The following is a 17987-nucleotide window of genomic DNA, read 5'->3' as shown; positions in this document are numbered from 1 at the left end:
CGGTTCTCCGCTCTGCCATGGCCAGCTCATGCTGTCGCTGCCTCTCTCGATCTTGGCGCTTCTTCTCTCGGTCCTCTACTTCCAATTCCTTCATCCGCAGCTGGATCTCCAGCCGCCGCAGCTCCGCTGGGCTGGCCCCTGCCCTAGATGGGCTACGGCTTGCAGGCCTCCCGGGAGACGCTGTCTCCTCTCTCCGGTGGGTCCCAGCGCTCCTCCCCCTCTCTGAGCCTGACACACTCTCAGGGGGGGTCTGGCTGCTTCCCCTGGGGACAAGATCCTGGCCCTGTGGCTGGTCATTATCTTCCAGCTGGGCAATCAGCTGGGCCTTGGTTGCTTTCCACACAGGCAAGCCCCTCTCTCTGCACAGCCCCACCAGCTCTGCCTTCAAGAGTCGGGCATAGGCCATCTGCCCGCTGGTCCCCTCGGTGCAGACTCACCAGTCTAGTGCTGCAGCGCCCCACGATTCCCAGGAACCGCTTCGCTCTGTCTCCAGCACGCCTGGCTCCAGGGCTCTTGCTTCTACTGTGCCTTGTCACTTGCCGCTGGAAGCTCCATCCCCGGGGTGCAGTGCATCCCACTTCTGACACCAGTGTGACGGCGCGTTGGGGGTTCCCCGTCTCCTGCACCCCGAAATGGCACAAACAGACTGCACCAGCCGGTGGAATAGAGGAAGTTTATTGCCTCTCCAGGATACAGCACAGCACAGATGGAATCTGGTCACAGAGCTGGGCTAGGATGCCTCAGGCCCCCTTGAGTTGGGGGGAGACTGGGCCCCTAAACTCCAGCTCCTCTCCCTAGGCTGTCTCCTCCATGCTCACAGACAGCCAGCCACCAACTAACCAACTTCCAGCCCTGCCCCCCAGCCAGGGCAGCCTTCCACCTTCCTTTGTTCCTCTCCATGGGGGGTGTCTGGTTCAACAAGTTTGGCATTACCTCTGCCTAGTGAGGTTTTCCCTGCTGGGTCTTGCTCCAGACAGCAGGGGTCACCACAGCCCAGCAAGTACCCCCACTACGTCACACAAGCTTCTATTAGTACAAACTTTGAATTCGTTCCTCCTTGTTTCTGTATAACACAATCCATATTCCAACTACTCCTGAGATCAGCGGGGCCTGACTCACAAGGGTCCTGCTGATCTTCCGTCGGGACGTCCGATACAGACACAAGGGCGCGGTCTTGCGCCAGAGATATGCAAATGAGGTTGTGTGGAATATCGCAGTGCCTCATTTGCATAACGAATGAGCCGCCATTTTTGCAGAAGAGGCTCTTGCACTAGGAGCGTCTACACAGCCCCTTCTTGCGCAAGAAAAGCCCTCTTGCGCAACGCCGTCATGCCTGGAAATACTCAGCGTGGCGGCATTGCCTACGAGGGCTTTTCTTGCGCAAGAAGGGGCCGTGCAGACAGCTCCTGGCGCAAGAGCCTCTTCCGCAGAATGGCGGCTCATTGGATATGCAAATGAGGCGGGGCGATATTCCACGCTTAGCCTCATTTGCATACTTCCGGTGCAAGACCGCGCCAGTGTAGACATAGCCAAGCAGTTTGCCTGCCGTGTCTTTACGAAGGGCCTAGAAGACTGTTGCTCCCCCAGAGAAGGGGGCTGGCGGAGCTGGGGTCGTTTGTTCATTCTCATGCTGCTCGTTAAGCACCTTACAAAACTCTGGGGTCTGCACCCGGGCAGCTTTGGGTCCTCGGTGCTGCCATGGGGCGTGTGGCCCTGGATCGTCGCCCGGGGCTGGCTGGGGGGCGCCCGTTCGGCTTGGGAGCTGACGTGCCCCTGCCCCACAGGAATACGCCGGCGACGGGCTGCGGACGCTGGTGCTGGCCTATAAGGACCTGGAGGAAGGCTACTATGAGGGCTGGGCCGAGCAGCTGCTGCGAGCCAGCGTGGCCCCCGAGGGCCGGGAGGACCGGCTGGCCCGCCTGTACGAGGAAGTGGAGCAGGACATGATGGTAGGTGGGCTGGAGGCGTGGGGGGGGGGGCCGGTTGTGGGGCGAGGGGGTGCCCCGGAGTCACCGCCGTGTCTCCTCTCTCTGCCCAGCTGCTGGGGGCCACGGCCATCGAGGACAAACTGCAGCAGGGTGTCCCTGAAACCATCGCGCTCCTCACACTGGCCAACATCAAGATCTGGGTGCTGACCGGGGACAAGCAAGGTGAGGCCGGGCAGAGGGGAGCCGGTCTGGGGGGCCCTGCCCGGGTCTCCAATCGCCGGGCTCAGGCCGAACCGCCAGCCCCTCCGACCCCGGGGCGGGACCCCGGTGACCCTCTGCGGCCACGGCAGGGCCTCCTCCGGCCTGGCACCGGGGAGCAAAGCCCTGGAGCCCGCCAGGCCGCAGGGGAGGGGGATCCCGGCAGGGGGAGCTGGTCCCCGGTGCTTTGTGGGCGGGCTCCCCCGCTCAGCCCACGCTCCCCTCCCCAGAGACGGCCGTGAACATCGGCTACTCCTGCAAGATGCTGACGGACGACATGACGGAGGTGTTCCTGGTGACGGGCCACACCGTGCTGGAGGTGCGCGAGGAGCTCAGGTGAGGGCGGGGCGGCGGGGGCGGGGGGCAGACCCCATCCCGGGCCCTGCGCTGCGGGCGGGAGCCCAGCTCACCTCCTCCCGCCCCCCAGGAAAGCCCGGGAGAAGATGCTGGACTCGGCGCGCGCCGTGGGCAACGGCTTCTGCCAAGAGAAACTCCCCTTGTCTGCCCCGGCCTCCGGGCTGCCCGCCGTGCTGGAGGCCGTCGCGGGCGAGTACGCCCTGGTCATCAACGGCCACAGCCTGGTAAGGGGGGTGCTTCTCCTGCTCCGCCAGTGCCCCCCGGAGCCCCCGCCAGTCAGGCCTTGGCCTCTCCCCCCCCAGCTCTCCTGCTGCCCCCCAGTTCCCCGTAGCCCCCTCCCCCCCCAGCTCTCCTGCTGCCCCCAGTTCCCCGTAGCCCCCTCCCCCCCAGCTCTCCTGCTGCCCCCAGTTCCCCGTAGCCCCCTACCCCCCCAGCTCTCCTGCTGCCCCCAGTTCCCCGTAGCCCCCTCCCCCCCCAGCTCTCCTGCTGCCCCCAGTTCCCCGTAGCCCCCGCCAGTCTGGCCCTGGCCTCCGCCCCCAGCTCTCCTGGTGCCCCCCAGCCCCCTATAGCCCCTGCTTGTCTCGCCCTGGCCTCCCCCCACCCACCAACTGCTATCCTAGGCCTCCCTCCCCCTGTCCTGCTGTCCCTGAGGGTGCAGCCGAGTGCCCCACACCCTGTGTGTCTGCTGGGGCCCCAAGCCCCTCCCGCGTGCTGCCTGGTGCTGAGCCCCGCTGCCCCCCCCAGCACCGTTCCCGCCGAGCCCCGCTGCCCCCCCTGCACCGTTCCCGCCGAGCCCCCTGCCCCCCCCAGCACCGTTCCCGCCGAGCCCCCTGCCCCCCCCAGCACCGTTCCCGCCGAGCCCCGCTGCCCCCCCCAGCACCGTTCCCGCCGAGCCCCGCTGCCCCCCCTGCACCGTTCCCGCCGAGCCCCGCTGCCCCCCCGCCCTTCCCGCTGACCCTGCCGCCCGCAGGCCCACGCGCTGGAGGCCGACATGGAGCTGGAGTTCCTGGAGACGGCCTGCGCCTGCAAGGCGGTGATCTGCTGCCGGGTGACCCCCCTGCAGAAGGCCCAGGTGGTGGAGCTGGTGAAGAAGCACAAGAAGGCCGTGACGCTGGCCATCGGCGACGGCGCCAACGACGTCAGCATGATCAAGAGTGAGCGGGGGGGGGTTCTCCCTGGCGGGGCCCTGTGGGGCTGGGCCGCCGGAGCCCCGCTGACCCGCCCGTCTCTGCCCCGCAGCCGCCCACATCGGCGTGGGCATCAGCGGGCAGGAGGGTATCCAGGCGGTGCTGGCCTCCGACTACTCCTTCGCCCAGTTCCGGTTCCTGCAGCGCCTCCTGCTGGTGCACGGGCGCTGGTCCTACCTGCGCATGTGCAAGTTCCTCTGCTACTTCTTCTACAAGAACTTCGCCTTCACCATGGTCCACTTCTGGTTCGGCTTCTTCTGCGGCTTCTCGGCCCAGGTGCGGGGTCCCGGCGGACGCCTCCGGGGCGGGGAGGGAAGGGTGGCGCGGGGCCGGCACCCGCGGGCCCCGGGCGGGGGAGGTCCCGGTGGGCGGGGACGGGCTGTGGCACTCCTTAGGCACCTGGCCCATTGTGAGACCAGCCAGGGGGCCTGCACGGGCTGCCCCCTCCCTGTGGGGCAGGCTGGTGCCGTCAGACTGGCAGGTCTCAGGGCAGCCCCTTCCAGCCCCCCTGCCTGGGGCTGGTTCATCCCTGGGGGCAGAGCCGGGCTGCTCATCCGGTTCTTCAGCATTTGGGGATGGCCTGGGGGAGGGGGGGGCGTGTGTCTGCCGTGGGGCAGCGCAGAGGTGGGGGGGAGCACAGGTCTTAGTGGGGAGTTCGGAACAGGGGGGTTGCAGAGTTGGGGGCAGGCAGAGAATGTATCTGGCTGGGGGCACAGAGCGGGGGTGGGGCGCGCAGAGCCGGGGCGGGTGGGCATGCCCGTCTCCAGGAGAAGGGGGCGAGTGACTGGCCTGTTCCCGGGGGCAGGGGTGTCTGCCCCCCCGCCTGACCCCGCTGTCCCGGCAGACGGTCTACGACCAGTACTTCATCACGCTCTACAACATCGTCTACACCTCGCTGCCGGTGCTCGCCATGGGGGTGTTTGACCAGGTAGGGCTCCCCTCCGGGCGGGGCGGGGGCAGCTGGGGGCCCAGCCCGTCTCCTGTGCCCATGGAGCCTTGTGGGGGGGGCGCTCGGGGCACGGCAGGGCCCCCGCCCGGCCAGGTGGCCTCCAGGCACGTCCCAAGCGACTCGCCCTGCTGGGAGCCCTCTGCGGGGGGCCTGGCCTGCGCAGGGCCCCGGCTCACCCGCCTGCCCCCCAGGACGTGACGGAGCAGCGCAGTATGGAGTACCCCAAGCTGTACGAGCCAGGCCAGCTCAACCTGCTCTTCAACAAGCGCGAGTTCTTCATCTGCATCGCCCAGGGCATCTACGCCTCCGTGCTCATGTTCTTCATCCCCTACGGCGTCTTCGCCGACGGCGCCCAGCTGGCCGACTACCAGTCCTTCGCCGTCACCGTGGCCACCTCCCTGGTGATCGTGGTCAGCGTGCAGGTGGGTCCCCCTCGGCCTTCCAGGGCCCCCCAGGCCGGCGCGGCAGACAGGTCACGAGCTGTGGGGCAGGCGCTGGGCCACGCCTCATAGGTGGCCAAGTCTTGGGCTAGGCTGAGCGTGTGGGGGTGTGACACAGCCCCCCCCCCCCGTCTGCTCTGTGACCCGGTGCCCCCACCTGGCTGCGCTGTGGGATTCCCACGGACTCCCCCACGTGTGGATTGGCCCAGGCACCTCGGCCCAGCCTGGGCAGGGAACAAGGGGGGGGAGACAAAGGGAGGGAGGGGGAGACGCCACCTGGCTGGGGGCAGGGCTGGGGGAAGCGGAGGAGAGCAGGCTAAGTCCAGGACACGGGGGGCCCCGCTAAGCCCAGGACAGGGGGGTCGGGGGCCTGTGACCCCTCCCCCAAGAGGTCTGGGCTCTGCCCTGGCTCCGGTGTCGGCATCGCGCCTGGAGAGGCCGTGACCCTTCTACTCCACTGGCCGGCGGTGGGGGTGCAGGGTCGGGGCGTCTCCGACGTGCCCCGCCCCAGAGGGGGCCAGGTCTCAGGCTGGGCAAGGTGTGTGGGGCTGGGTGGGAGGCTTGAGGCTGGGCCCCACCCCAGAGGGGGCCAGGATTCAGGCTGGGTGGAGTGTGTGGGGCTGGGCCCTGAGAAAGGCGCTGGGCCTCTGCCGTGGGCTCTGTGATGCTGGGTGATGGGGGGCTGAGGATCTCCCCCTGCCTGTCCCCGGCTGCCCCTCAGCTCTCCCCTCCCCCCAGATCGGGCTGGACACGGGCTTCTGGACGGCCATCAACCACTTCTTCATCTGGGGCAGCCTGGCCGTGTACTTCGCCATCCTCTTCGCCATGCACAGCGACGGCCTCTTCCAGATGTTCCCCAACCAGTTCCGCTTCGTGGGTGAGTGCGGCCCCCCCGGCCCCCCTGACGCCAGCCCCTGCGGCCCCCCCGGCCCCCCATGACGCCAGCCCCTCACTACCCCCCACAACTCCATCCCCTACAGCCCCCAGCCCCCCGTGACGCCAGCCCCCCACTGCTTCCAGCCCCCGACCCCCAGCCCTCTGCGACGCCAGCCGCCTGCTGCCCAGGGGCTCTCCCGAGAGCGGGGCGTGGGCAGGTTTCTGAAGGGGTGGGGTGGTCCGTGCGCTCACTGAACTCTGCTCCCTTCCCGGCTGGCAGGGGCCCCGGCTGCAGCCTCCTTCGTGGCAGGGGAATGGGGCAGCTGCACCCCAGGGTCCCCCCCCACCCTGGGTCTCAGGTCTCTCCCCTCCTGCCACGCAGGGAACGCCCAGAACACGCTGGCCCAGCCCACGGTCTGGCTCACCATCACGCTCACCACCGTGGTCTGCATCGTGCCCGTCGTGGCCTTCCGCTTCCTCAAGCTGGACCTGAAGCCCGAGCTCTCGGACACGGTGAGCGCGTGCGGCCGAGCCGGGGCCCTGGCACTGTCCAGGGACCGCGCCCCCTCCCCTGACTCCTCCCAGGGACCCCCCCCAGCGCCTCCCAGGGACCGCGCCCCCTCCCCTGACTCCTCCCAGGGACCCCCCCCAGCGCCTCCCAGGGACCGCGCCCCCTCCCCTGACTCCTCCCAGGGACCGCGCCCCCCCTCCCCTGACTCCTCCCAGGGACCGCGCCCCCTCCCCTGACTCCTCCCAGGGACCCCCCCCAGCGCCTCCCAGGGACCGCGCCCCCCCTCCCCTGACTCCTCCCAGGGACCGCGCCCCCTCCCCTGACTCCTCCCAGGGACCCCCCCCAGCGCCTCCTCCCAGGGACCGCGCCCCCCTCCCCTGACTCCTCCCAGGGACCCCCCCCAGTGCCTCCCAGGGACCGCGCCCCCCCCTCCCCTGACTCCTCCCAGGGACCCCCCCAGCGCCTCCCAGGGACCGCGCCCCCCCTCCCCTGACTCCTCCCAGGGACCGCGCCCCCCCCCCCCAGTGCCTCCCAGGGATCGTGTCTCCCCTCCCCAGATGCCTCCCAGGGACCGCTCCCCCCCCCCCCGTGCCTCCCAGGGATCGTGTCTCCCCTCCCCCGGCGCCTCCCAGGGACCGCGCCCCCCCCCCCAGTGCCTCCCAGGGATCGTGTCTCCCCTCCCCCAGCACTGCCCCCCTCTCCCGGCGCCTCCCAGGGACTGCACCCCCTTCCCCACGCCCCTGTCCCCCAGTGCCTCCCAGGAACCATGTCCCCCTCCCTCGGCACTGCCCATGAACCGCGCCCCCCTTGCCCGGCGCCCCCTGCCATGGAGCATGTTCTGGGTCTGTCTCCACGTGGCCAGGGTTGGGGGGCTCCTCAGGGCCAGCCCACCCCCGCCCCGTTCCTGCCCGCTCGCTGGAACCTCTCGGCCTCTGCAGAGGCTCTTGTGCTGAGCTGCCGGGCGGGGAGCTCCATTTGCGCTGGCTGGGCCCCCCCCCCCCCCCGCCGCCGCCCAGTCTCCAGAGGCTCCTGGCTCTGTGCCCGCAGGTGCGCTACACCCAGCTGGTGCGGAAGAAGCAGCGGGCGCAGCACCGGTGCATGCGGCGGGTGGGCCGGGCCGGCTCGCGGCGCTCCGGCTACGCCTTCTCCCACCAGGAGGGCTTCGGCGAGCTCATCATGTCGGGCAAGAACATGCGGCTCAGCTCCCTGGCGCTCTCCAGCTTCGCCGCCCGCTCCAGCGCCAGCTGGATCGAGACCCTGCGCAAGAAGAAGGGGGGGGACAGCCCGGCCAGCAGCCCCAGCGGCGGGGGCGACAAGCCGCTCAAGGGCTGAGGCCGGGGGGCGCCGAGTCTCACCCCCAGGCCAGCCCACGGCGGGTGCAGCTGCTGCGGCAATGGGAGGCGCCGAGGTTTGGAGGCGGAGGCCGGCCCCTGCGCCTTTCCCGGCCCCCCGGCCGGAGCGCACGCTGCCCCGGGGCGGCGCGAATGTAACGCTAGAGACACGGCGGGCACGGGGCCCTCCCGCCACCGGGGTGTCTGCCGACCTCGCCGTGCAGCACACGGAGCCTCCCCCGGAGCCGGCTGGACGTGGCGGCTGGGACACGCACTCCTCGCGCAGGCAGCCCCAGCGCCACGGCCGGGGGGTGGTGCCAACCCCGAGGGCCCCTCGGTCTGAGCCGTGGCATGGAGGAGTTCGGGTCTGGTTTTGTTTCTCTGCCCATGGTGAACCTCTCTGCGACTGGGCAGGGACCTGACCCCCGTGGGCTCTGGGCCGGAGCTGGGGCTGGCCGGGGCCTGCCCCTGGGCTCGCAGGCTGGGGGCCGGAGCTGGGGGCCGGTCGGGGCCAGGCCCTGGGCTCGCAGGCTGGGGGCCGGTCGGGGTCAGCCCCTGGGCTCGCAGGCTGGGGGCCGGGCTGGGGGCAGACGGGGCGCTAGGGGGCTGTTACAGGCTGGGGCCAGGCCGCGGGAGCAAGGCCCCGGAAGTGGCCAGTGTCTGAGCAGGGCCCTGGAGGCTCCTTGCTGCGGGGGGCCCTGGGCCTTTCCCAGCCCCCCAGGCTCTTGGCTGGGCTGCTGGCCCCCCCGGCTGTGCCCTGCGATTTCTCCCCGGCCGGGAAAGGGGAAGCAGCCCCTCTCCCAGACTCCGGCCCGGCCCGGCCTTGTTGACAGGCTGGTCGTGATTCACTCTCCCGCACCCGGGAGCCTTTCGCAATCCCCCAGCTGTTCTGGGGCTGCCTCCCTTCCCCTCCCTGCTGGGAACACGCAGGGTCCCAGGGACCTTCCGAGCCACCTCCCGTGGGGCCCCCAGCCGCCCCCCTTCCCGGCCCTGCCGGCCACCACCTCGTGCCCCATGGTGCACGGCCCTCCTCTTGCACAGGGATCGGAGCCCACCAGCCGCCCCCCCTCCCATCCCTGCTGGCCGTCTCCTCGTGCCCCATGGTGCACGGCCCTCCTCTTGCACAGGGATCGGAGCCCACCAGCCGCCCCCCCTCCCATCCCTGCTGGCCATCTCCTCGTGCCCCATGGTGCACGGCCCTCCTCTTGCACAGGGATCGGAGCCCACCAGCCGCCCCCCCTCCCATCCCTGCTGGCCGTCTCCTCGTGCCCCATGGTGCACGGCCCTCCTCTTGCACAGGGATCGGAGCCCACCAGCCGCCCCCCCTCCCATCCCTGCTGGCCGTCTCCTCGTGCCCCATGGTGCACGGCCCTCCTCTTGCACAGGGATCGGAGCCCACCAGCCGCCCCCCCCATCCCTGCTGGCCATCTCCTCGTGCCCCATGGTGCACGGCCCTCCTCTTGCACAGGGATCGGAGCCCACCAGCCGCCCCCCCCCCATCTCTGCTGGCCGTCTCCTCGTGCCCCATGGTGCACGGCCCTCCTCTTGCACAGGGATCGGAGCCCACCAGCCGCCCCCCCTCCCATCTCTGCTGGCCGTCTCCTCGTGCCCCATGGTGCACGGCCCTCCTCTTGCACAGGGATCGGAGCCCACCAGCCGCCCCCCCTCCCATCCCTGCTGGCCGTCTCCTCGTGCCCCATGGTGCACGGCCCTCCTCTTGCACGGGGATCGGAGCCCACCAGCCGCCCCCCCCATCCCTGCTGGCCGTCTCCTCGTGCCCCATGGTGCACGGTCCTCCTCTTGCACGGGGATCGGAGCCCACCAGCCGCCCCCCCTCCCATCCCTGCTGGCCGTCTCCTCGTGCCCCGTGGTGCACGGCCCTCCTCTTGCACAGGGATTGGAGCCCACCAGCCGCCCCCCCTGCCGGCTGTCTCCTCGTGCTGCACGGGCTGGGGCACGGCCCTCCTCTTGCACGGGGATCGGAGCCCACTAGCCGCCCCCCCTGCTGGCCGTCTCCTCGTGCCCCATGGTGCACGGCCCCCCTCTTGCACAGGGATCGGAGCCCACCTCCGCACATCTTGGGACGCATTCCCGGGTCCCTGGCGCAGCCCCTGGCACCGGCACTGCCGCGCCTGCAGCCTTGCTCAGGGAGCTGCCCTGGCACAGCCCTAATCCCCCCTGTTGTGCTGCAGCTTGGGCCCCCCCAGAGGCTGTGGGGCGGAGGGGCCCTGGGCTGGGGGTGCCTTGGGAAGGGCCCGGGCCCACACCTGCAAGGTGGGATCCATCTAGGGGCAGAGGGTGGGAAGGCCCCTCCTGGGTGCCAGACACCCCGGGGTCAGTCCTGGGGCAGGAGCACACGATGGGTCCAGGCCAGTTTGGGGGGGGGGGGCTGTGCATCCCCCCATCCTCCTGATCCTTGTTTGCCCAGTAAGCTGGGGGGGGCCTCCTGTCCATTTCTGTGTGAATGTCGGGGGCCTTGGCAGATGGTGCAGGGGGTCACGGTGTCGGCCATTCCTCCCCCATCCCCTAGGGTTGCAGCTCCTGGCCTCTGGGCCTGACTACAAAGCTGTGCCCGCTTACCACGGGGGAGGGGTTTGGGAGCCAGGACGCCCCAGTTCTGTTCCCAGCCGTGCCACTGACTCCACCTGTGACTGGCTCTGTGCCTCAGTTTCCCTCTCTGTGCGGTGCGCGAGTCCCCTGGCGGGCTGGGCGCTGGAGAGCTGTGGTTGCGTTAAGCCCTTCTGGGAAGGGGCGAGGGCGGGAGGGGCTGGGCTGGGGGGGCGTGTCCCCCAGCATCTGACTTTTATACCAAAGAGGAACTGTCTGTTGGGAAGGGGCCGGTGCCACAGGATCTATTTTTGGTTCGTTCTGTTGGGCGGGGGAGGCGGGGCCGGGCCGGAGGAGCAGTCCGTATAATTTATTACACATTTCTAGACTTGCCGAATTGTATCGTTTTATGGGTATAGCGCAAGGAAGAAAATAGCCTTTTATAAAAACATCTTTCAGAGATCTCGCCTGGCCTGTTTTCTGACCGGGAAAGGGGAAGAGGCCGGGGTTTGCCCCCGCCTCCTCCAGCCCCCCCTCCCGCCTGTTGCCACGGGTGCTTTTCACGGTGTGCGTTCCCCGTGCAATGCTATCCTCGTGCACATGCACGCTGGGCTCTGTCGTGCAAAGACTTCTCTGGCAGCTGGGACGCTGAATTGTGTGCAGCAAGGGGAAACACCGGTGCGGGGGAATGAGAGACTTGCACACACCAGGGGGCTGTGAGCGAGGGCAGGGCCACTTCTCACCTTGTGGTGCTGCTGGGTTCTGCACTCAGGCTGGCACGTGCCACTTGTCCCGAGGGTGTCGTGGCATCCGCATGGCCTAGAGCGCCTGGGGTTTTGGAACTTGGCTAGGATTGGCTCAGGGAAAGGGGGGGGTCCAAGGGCCCTGTGTATGGCAGTAGCCTGAGCAGGGCCCCCTACACTGCACCTAGTCCCTGCTGGGCATGAGCCATAGACAGCCCAGGCAGCACCTGTAGCAGGTGTGGAACCCACGTACCCCTGGCTCCCTGCGCCCTTCCCCATCGGCACGGAACCCTGGTGCCAGCCTTGCTGCGCCTACTGCTGGGGTGTGACCGGAGCGTGCGAGGGCCAGTCGCGGGAGGCCCCCAGCACACCATCCTGCAGAGCGGTCGAGCCGAGCGACTGGCAGATGCCCCGCCCTCCGATCCTCCGGGCGTACAGAACGACGGTTCTGGTGCCGTCCGACCATCCTGGGCTGGTGGGGCTGCACCGTGGTGCCGCTATGAGCCGGTCGGCTCCAGCTGCAAAACTTGCGCCTGCATCCGGCCCCGTCATGGGAGTTGGTGAAGTGCTCACCTCTGCCCGGACGCAGGAATTGCGGTGTGAGGCCTGCTCCGGAGAAGCTGGGGCGGTAGCCCTGTGGAAGTGTGCACAGCCAGACCGCTACCGGTCCGCTGGGAGCCAGGACAAGGGCCGTTTCGCCGGCAGCACCGGGGGGCCGGTCGGCAAAGGGGCAGGACGCCCGCGTCTTCCAGAACGCCTGCCGCAAGCCGGGCCTTCCTTCCCCGGCCGGAAAAGTGCCAGGGGAGGCGTTGAAAGGCCAATAGTGATCCTTGGCGACCCAGCCTGCCCCTTGCTCCCGTAGCTCATGGCGCTGTGCCTGGGCTGTAGTCAGGAGCAGTTCAACTACAGCAGGGGCAGGGAACTGGTTTTAGATTGGGGTCCATTGACCCCCAGGAAAATCAGTGGGGGGCCGCACACAAGCGAGAAGCCCCTGACTAAGGAGACAGACTCTCCCCCCAGCCCCCTCACATGCCAGAGTCTAGGGGGCCCAGGCTAGTAGATTTTGTGGGCTCCAGCCCTGCTGGGCCTGAGGTTCCCCCCCCGAACTCCGGGCGGAGCAAGTGCAGGCTGGGGGTGGAACGAGCTTTGGGGCGATGCGAGGGACGGCTCAGGAGTCTGCCTGGGCTGGGCCCAGTGGAAGCAACATTCCCATTGCGGCAGCCTGCTGTGTGCTGCAAAATGTGTGTGAGAGCAGGCGGGCTGGAGGGGGGGCGGGGGACAGCTCCCCCGTGCTGCTGAGCAGCCAGACGCCAGGGCACACAGGCCGGCGCAGCGAGGGGCGCGGGAAAGCAGAGGCTTTGAAAGGCAGCTGGCTGAGGGCCGGATCTGAGAACCGTGCTGCTGTTAGGGGTGTAGATGTGCAAACGGTTAACCGGTGGCCTGGGCTCCTTCCTGGTTACACTCGGAGCCTCCCCGTCCCTCCTCCCCTGCTTCTGCAGCCGTGGGGGGGAGGGGCTGGCTTTTAACACGCCCCCCCGAGCACTGGCTCCCCCGGAGCTGCCTGGCCCCTCCCCCCCAGTGCTACTGCCTCTGATCCAGAGGCAGCAGTGTGTGGGGGGGGGAGGAGAAAACCTCCACCCCCCCTATAAACCTGTAACCACCGACCTTTTCAGCGGTTTCCCGGTTACCTTGATAAACGCCTTTTAGCATCCTGCCTCTGCCCGCGGTGGCTGGCACTGTGTGCTCACCTGTAACCCCCCAGACCAGCAATAAAGAGACTCCTGTTCGGAGTTCATGCATTTTCAGGGAGGGAGCACGGCAGGGACACGGGATCCGGAGCTGGTGCTCTGGGCTGGGTGGCAGCCTGTTGCTTCTTGATGCAGCCCGGGGGTTGAGTGGGAGGCTGCTCCTGACTCCCCCTCCCCGTGGTGAGGCCCCTGGAGAGGCGGCGGCGGGACGTGGCGAGTAGGGAATGTTGGTCCACGAAGGCAGTGGGGGTGGGGGGGCCGGGTGGTGCATGTAGACATCCTGGAAAGCTGCCAGGCGGCCCAGCACGTCTGTCAGGGATGCCAACGCTCTCCTGGTCCCTCGCTGCCCGTTCCCTGCCCCTTCTGTCCGCGCACTCTGCTCACATCGCCTCTGGCAGCATCTTCCTCCCCTCGCCTATGGGCCCCCGTCCAAGCGGGCGCCTTGCGCTTGCTCCTGGAACGTGTCCTCCCTAGTCTGTTTTGGCCTGCGGGTTACAGCTGGCAAGGGGGGGGGGAGCCGGCTCGCTGCTGTGCCCGCTGCCACGAAATTGAAGGGCAGACTTGCCGGCGGATACACGGATGAGCGTGGAACCTATTCTCTTAGCACAGCGGCAGCTCTGCCCAGAGGCAATAGGGGCGTGTTCTGCACAAGGCCACGGTTACACTTTTGCGCCCCCACTCTGCAGTGGGTGCTCTGCAGAGATCTTCGGGGAGCAGCTGGGCTCGGTCTGGCGGCAGGCGTGGTACGGGGCAGGCCGGGGCTCGAGTCTGCAGGTGGGGGGCGGGTCCAGGTGAGGCGGCGGGACAAGGGCTCAGGCCGTGCTTCATCGGGGATGAACAAACGGAGACTTTGCAGAGGCATCGGCCAATAGCTCCCCTGCTTCATCCGGGTTGCCATGCGAGAGACAAGTCTTCGAATTGCGCTGCCGGCTGGGCGTGGAGGGTGGACAAGGAAACCTTGTGTGAGGGGTCAAAGGGTTCCTCTGGGAGAGCGTCGTGGGGATGTGCAGGAAGGGTTCCCGCTTCGGCGCCAGCCCGTTACCCAGTTGTTCTGGGGCAGCCCCGCTGGGAAGCAGAGCGTCCACCAATCCCACCGGCTTGCCTTGGCTTAACCTACCTGTAGCAAGACCAGAATCTCAAACTCGCCGGAGGTGCCATCTCCGGGATCAGGGCCCGGCTGAGAGAGATCCTGGGAGGGGGATCGGCTCCCAAGTGATACCAAGTACTTGGCTCTCGGGGACCTCGGTTGCCCGCTGGCCTGCTCTTCCTCATCCATGCTGTCCTCCACCCTGCGGAAGAGGCTGCCCCCGGAGCGTCCTGGGAAGAATCCAGGGACGAGCTTGGGAACGGGTCAGGTCCCCGCATGCGGCCGCTCACAGGAACAGCTTCCTTTGTCTTCTGGTACAGCTGCCTCAGCGCCTTGATTTTCCTCAGTGCTGCCGGGCATCCCTGGCGTGTCCTCTCTCCTCCCTGCCTGGGCGGTCTTGGCACAGAGATCTGCGGGGTCCCCTGCACCCTCCAGGCCAGTGCTCGTCTGTGACCCGGGGGGCGCATGGCTCAGGGCAGCTCGCACTGGCAGCACAGGAAATGACATTCCCATTTTCCAGGGGTTTTTCCTGTTCTCCCGGCGAGCAGTGGTGCCTGGAAGCAGAACGCTTGTGCGGCCACTTAGGAGACATTCCAGTGTCACCCGGCTGATTAGCAGCGAGCCCACTGCCGGCAGCAGGTGTTTCTCCTGGTGGTGCACATCTGCCCATGCCTCGGTGCACAGAACAAAATGTAATCTGCACATGGATGGAAAAAAATGAGATGGACTGTTGCTGGCGAGCGGTAGAGCTGAAAGTCCTGGGCAGAGCGGCCACAGTGGGCACTTGTGGGATATCTCCTGGAGGCCAAGAACACCCACTTTCCCAGCGCTGCGTCTGCACTCCCGGAAGTCAACCGTGCCAGGTCAAATTTAGCGTGACTCCTCGTGAACAGCTGGGGTACCGAAATGGACAACAGCCCTTCAGCTCCACGGAACAGGCTGGGGGGCGCTGTGTGTCTTGTAACCCACTGTTCTCTCCGGGCTGTGTGGCTGGGGTGCAGGCCTGGGAGCTGGGTCAGTCTGGGCTGGGGGAAGCAGGAGAACAGACTAAGTGCAGGAGCGGGGGATGCAGGGGCCCGTGAACCCTTCCCCCTAAGAGGAATAAGGCTCTGCCCCGTCTCCTGTGGTAACGTGTCTGAGACCCAATAACCCTGCTCCGCTGGCTGGCAGGGAGTCAGGAATGAGGGGTGCAGGGTCGGGGCCCCCCGACGTGCCGGCACATGGGGTAGACTCATGGGTTAGGAAAATCAACCAAGGAAGCCAAAATCGACCGCCACGCCCAGGGGAGACTTGGCCTGGCTTTTAAACTCGGACCCTGGGGGAATCTGGCAGCTCGGGTCAAGCCCCAAACTTCAGGTTTTGTTAAAAGAGCAGAAGTTTCCGCAACTCTGAGCCCAGGGGCGGCCCTAGACGAGCTGCCAGCAAGTGGCGCCCTAGGTGAAGCAGGCAATCGGCGCCCCCCTCCAAAGCCCTCAAGGTTTGGTGCCCCATTGCACCCCATTTAACTCGGCGCCCTAAGCGACCGCCTGCTTTCCGATACGTCACTACCCGGGAGAGCCCCCCGGCGCCCTGCTCAGAGCTGCACCTCTCGCCGCCTGTTGCCTCTTTCCCTGCCCCCGCCCAGGTGCTCAGAGCAGTGGGGTGTTGCTTTGTGCGTGCACACGCTGACAGGCACGTGCACATCCCTGCGTGTGCACCCCCGACACGGGGATCTCTCGCCCGGCTCCCGAGGCCAGGCGTTCATGCACTTTCTTGTACACTCCAAAACCTTCCTGCACTGCTGGGGTCAGTAATGGGGAAAGCAACCCCCTGCCCCCAGGAGCCAAGCCAGGGGCCAGTCGGGTGCACCAGGGAGGCGGCTCCCTGGCCGGGATTATTGGGGGTGTCTCGTGCCATTCCCCTGCCACTGCAGGGCCACCCACTCCCATGGCACAGGCCATGACACTTGCTCACAGGACTAGCTGCTGGGGGGTCTCTGTGGCTCTGGCCGGTAGCCCCTTCCTGCTCCAGGCCCCATGTCGCTCACACACCCTGAGCCAGGCTGGAGGGGGTTAATTGCACTGCCGGGGCGGGAGCTGGGGCAGGCCAGGTCTCCATGCCCCCTGCGCTGGCACACACAGTAGCCCCTCCCCGGGCAGGGCGGGAGCCGGCTCCTATGCCCAGGGCTGCTCTGGCTCACAGCGAGTCCCGGTTCTGGTGGGGCCGGGCAGGGTGCCAGGGCAGAGCCATGCCCCAGGGTGGACTGGAGTCCGGCTCCCCGGGATCCACCCATCACCCTCCACCAGCACCGGCAGTCTGCCAGCATCCGACCCACGCCCTTCCCAGCCGGAGGGCTGCACCCCTCCTCCCAGGGACCCAGCTCCCACCACCAGCCCCCCTCCCTGAGCAGAACCCCGGAGTCGCAGCCCCAAGCCCCCTGCTCGAACCACTAGTCCCCACTCCCCTCCCCGGTACAACCCAGGAGTCCCGGCCCCCTGCTCTAACCACTAGTCCCCGCTCCCCTCCCCCGGTACAACCCAGGAGTCCCGGCCCCCTGCTCTAACCACTAGTCCCCGCTCCCCTCCCCCGGTACAACCCAGGAGTCCCGGCCCCCTGCTCTAACCACTAGTCCCCACTCCCCTCCCCGGTACAACCCAGGAGTCCCCGCCCCCTGCTCTAACCACTAGTCCCCACTCCCCTCCCTGGTACAACCCAGGAGTCCCGGCCCCCTGCTCTAACCACTAGTCCCCACTCCCCTCCCCGGTACAACCCAGGAGTCCCCGCCCCCTGCTCTAACCACTAGTCCCCACTCCCCTCCCTGGTACAACCCAGGAGTCCCGGCCCCCTGCTCTAACCACTAGTCCCCGCTCCCCTCCCCCGGTACAACCCAGGAGTCCCGGCCCCCTGCTCTAACCACTAGTCCCCACTCCCCTCCCCGGTACAACCCAGGAGTCCCCGCCCCCTGCTCTAACCACTAGTCCCCACTCCCCTCCCCGGTACAACCCAGGAGTCCCGGCCCCCTGCTCTAACCACTAGTCCCCGCTCCCCTCCCCGGTACAACCCAGGAGTCCCGGCCCCCTGCTCTAACCACTAGTCCCCACTCCCCTCCCCGGTACAACCCAGGAGTCCCGGTCCCCTGCTCTAACCACTAGTCCCCACTCCCCTCCCCGGTACAACCCAGGAGTCCCGGCCCCCTGCTCTAACCACTAGTCCCCGCTCCCCTCCCCGGTACAACCCAGGAGTCCCCGCCCCCTGCTCTAACCACTAGTCCCCACTCCCCTCCCCGGTACAACCCAGGAGTCCCGGTCCCCTGCTCTAACCACTAGTCCCCGCTCCCCTCCCCGGTACAACCCAGGAGTCCCGGTCCCCTGCTCTAACCACTAGTCCCCGCTCCCCTCCCCGGTACAACCCAGGAGTCCCGGCCCCCTGCTCTAACCACTAGTCCCCACTCCCCTCCCCCGGTACAACCCAGGAGTCCCGGTCCCCTGCTCTAACCACTAGTCCCCACTCCCCTCCCCGGTACAACCCAGGAGTCCCGGTCCCCTGCTCTAACCACTAGTCCCCACTCCCCTCCCCGGTACAACCCAGGAGTCCCGGTCCCCTGCTCGAACCACTAGTCCCCACTCCCCTCCCCGGTACAACCCAGGAGTCCCGGTCCCCTGCTCTAACCACTAGTCCCCACTCCCCTCCCCCGGTACAACCCAGGAGTCCCGGCCCCCTGCTCTAACCACTAGTCCCCGCTCCCCTCCCCGGTACAACCCAGGAGTCCCGGCCCCCTGCTCTAACCACTAGTCCCCACTCCCCTCCCCGGTACAACCCAGGAGTCCCGGCCCCCTGCTCTAACCACTAGTCCCCACTCCCCTCCCCGGTACAACCCACGAGTCCCGGTCCCCTGCTCTAACCACTAGTCCCCACTCCCCGAGCCCGGCTAGGACCCAGGAGTCCCGGTCCCCGGCGCCTTGACACTTCAGCCCGGGGGAGGGGGGGGCGCAGTCGGGGCCTTCCCGCAGGTGCCCCCCGCCCCGCCCGCCCCCGCTTGCTCAATC

The 17987-nt window shown here is 68.0% G+C and overlaps 1 protein-coding gene across 5 annotated transcripts in view; it reads left to right on the top strand.

The window, feature by feature from the left end:
- The window catches only part of ATP8B2 (ATPase phospholipid transporting 8B2), a 31348-nt gene extending 20506 nt beyond the window's left edge, over window positions 1–10842 (top strand). The window contains exons 18-29 of one of the 5 annotated variants that reach the window (XR_012897448.1): window positions 1785–1949; window positions 2039–2150; window positions 2417–2522; window positions 2614–2767; window positions 3514–3697; window positions 3783–4006; window positions 4536–4658; window positions 4871–5101; window positions 5858–5996; window positions 6378–6508; window positions 7554–8330; window positions 8368–10842. Coding sequence is in view for 4 of the 5 variants with exons in the window: in XM_075907361.1 (XP_075763476.1) it covers window positions 1785–1949; window positions 2039–2150; window positions 2417–2522; window positions 2614–2767; window positions 3514–3697; window positions 3783–4006; window positions 4536–4658; window positions 4871–5101; window positions 5858–5996; window positions 6378–6508; window positions 7554–7838 (1854 nt within the window). In the remaining variant the exon portion in view is untranslated. Of the gene's footprint in view, window positions 1–1784; window positions 1950–2038; window positions 2151–2416; window positions 2523–2613; window positions 2768–3513; window positions 3698–3782; window positions 4007–4535; window positions 4659–4870; window positions 5102–5857; window positions 5997–6377; window positions 6509–7553 lie in introns of those variants that run through there. The other 4 variants (XM_075907363.1, XM_075907361.1, XM_075907364.1 and 1 more) reach the window with 4 other exon arrangements.
- Window positions 10843–17987: the final 7145 nt, after the last annotated feature.

Source organism: Pelodiscus sinensis, chromosome 24 (assembly GCF_049634645.1).
Source record: "Pelodiscus sinensis isolate JC-2024 chromosome 24, ASM4963464v1, whole genome shotgun sequence".
Lineage (NCBI taxonomy): Eukaryota > Metazoa > Chordata > Testudines > Trionychidae > Pelodiscus > Pelodiscus sinensis.
The sequence above is the reverse complement of the archived record's forward strand: the minus strand, read 5'-3'. Positions and strand labels throughout refer to the sequence as shown.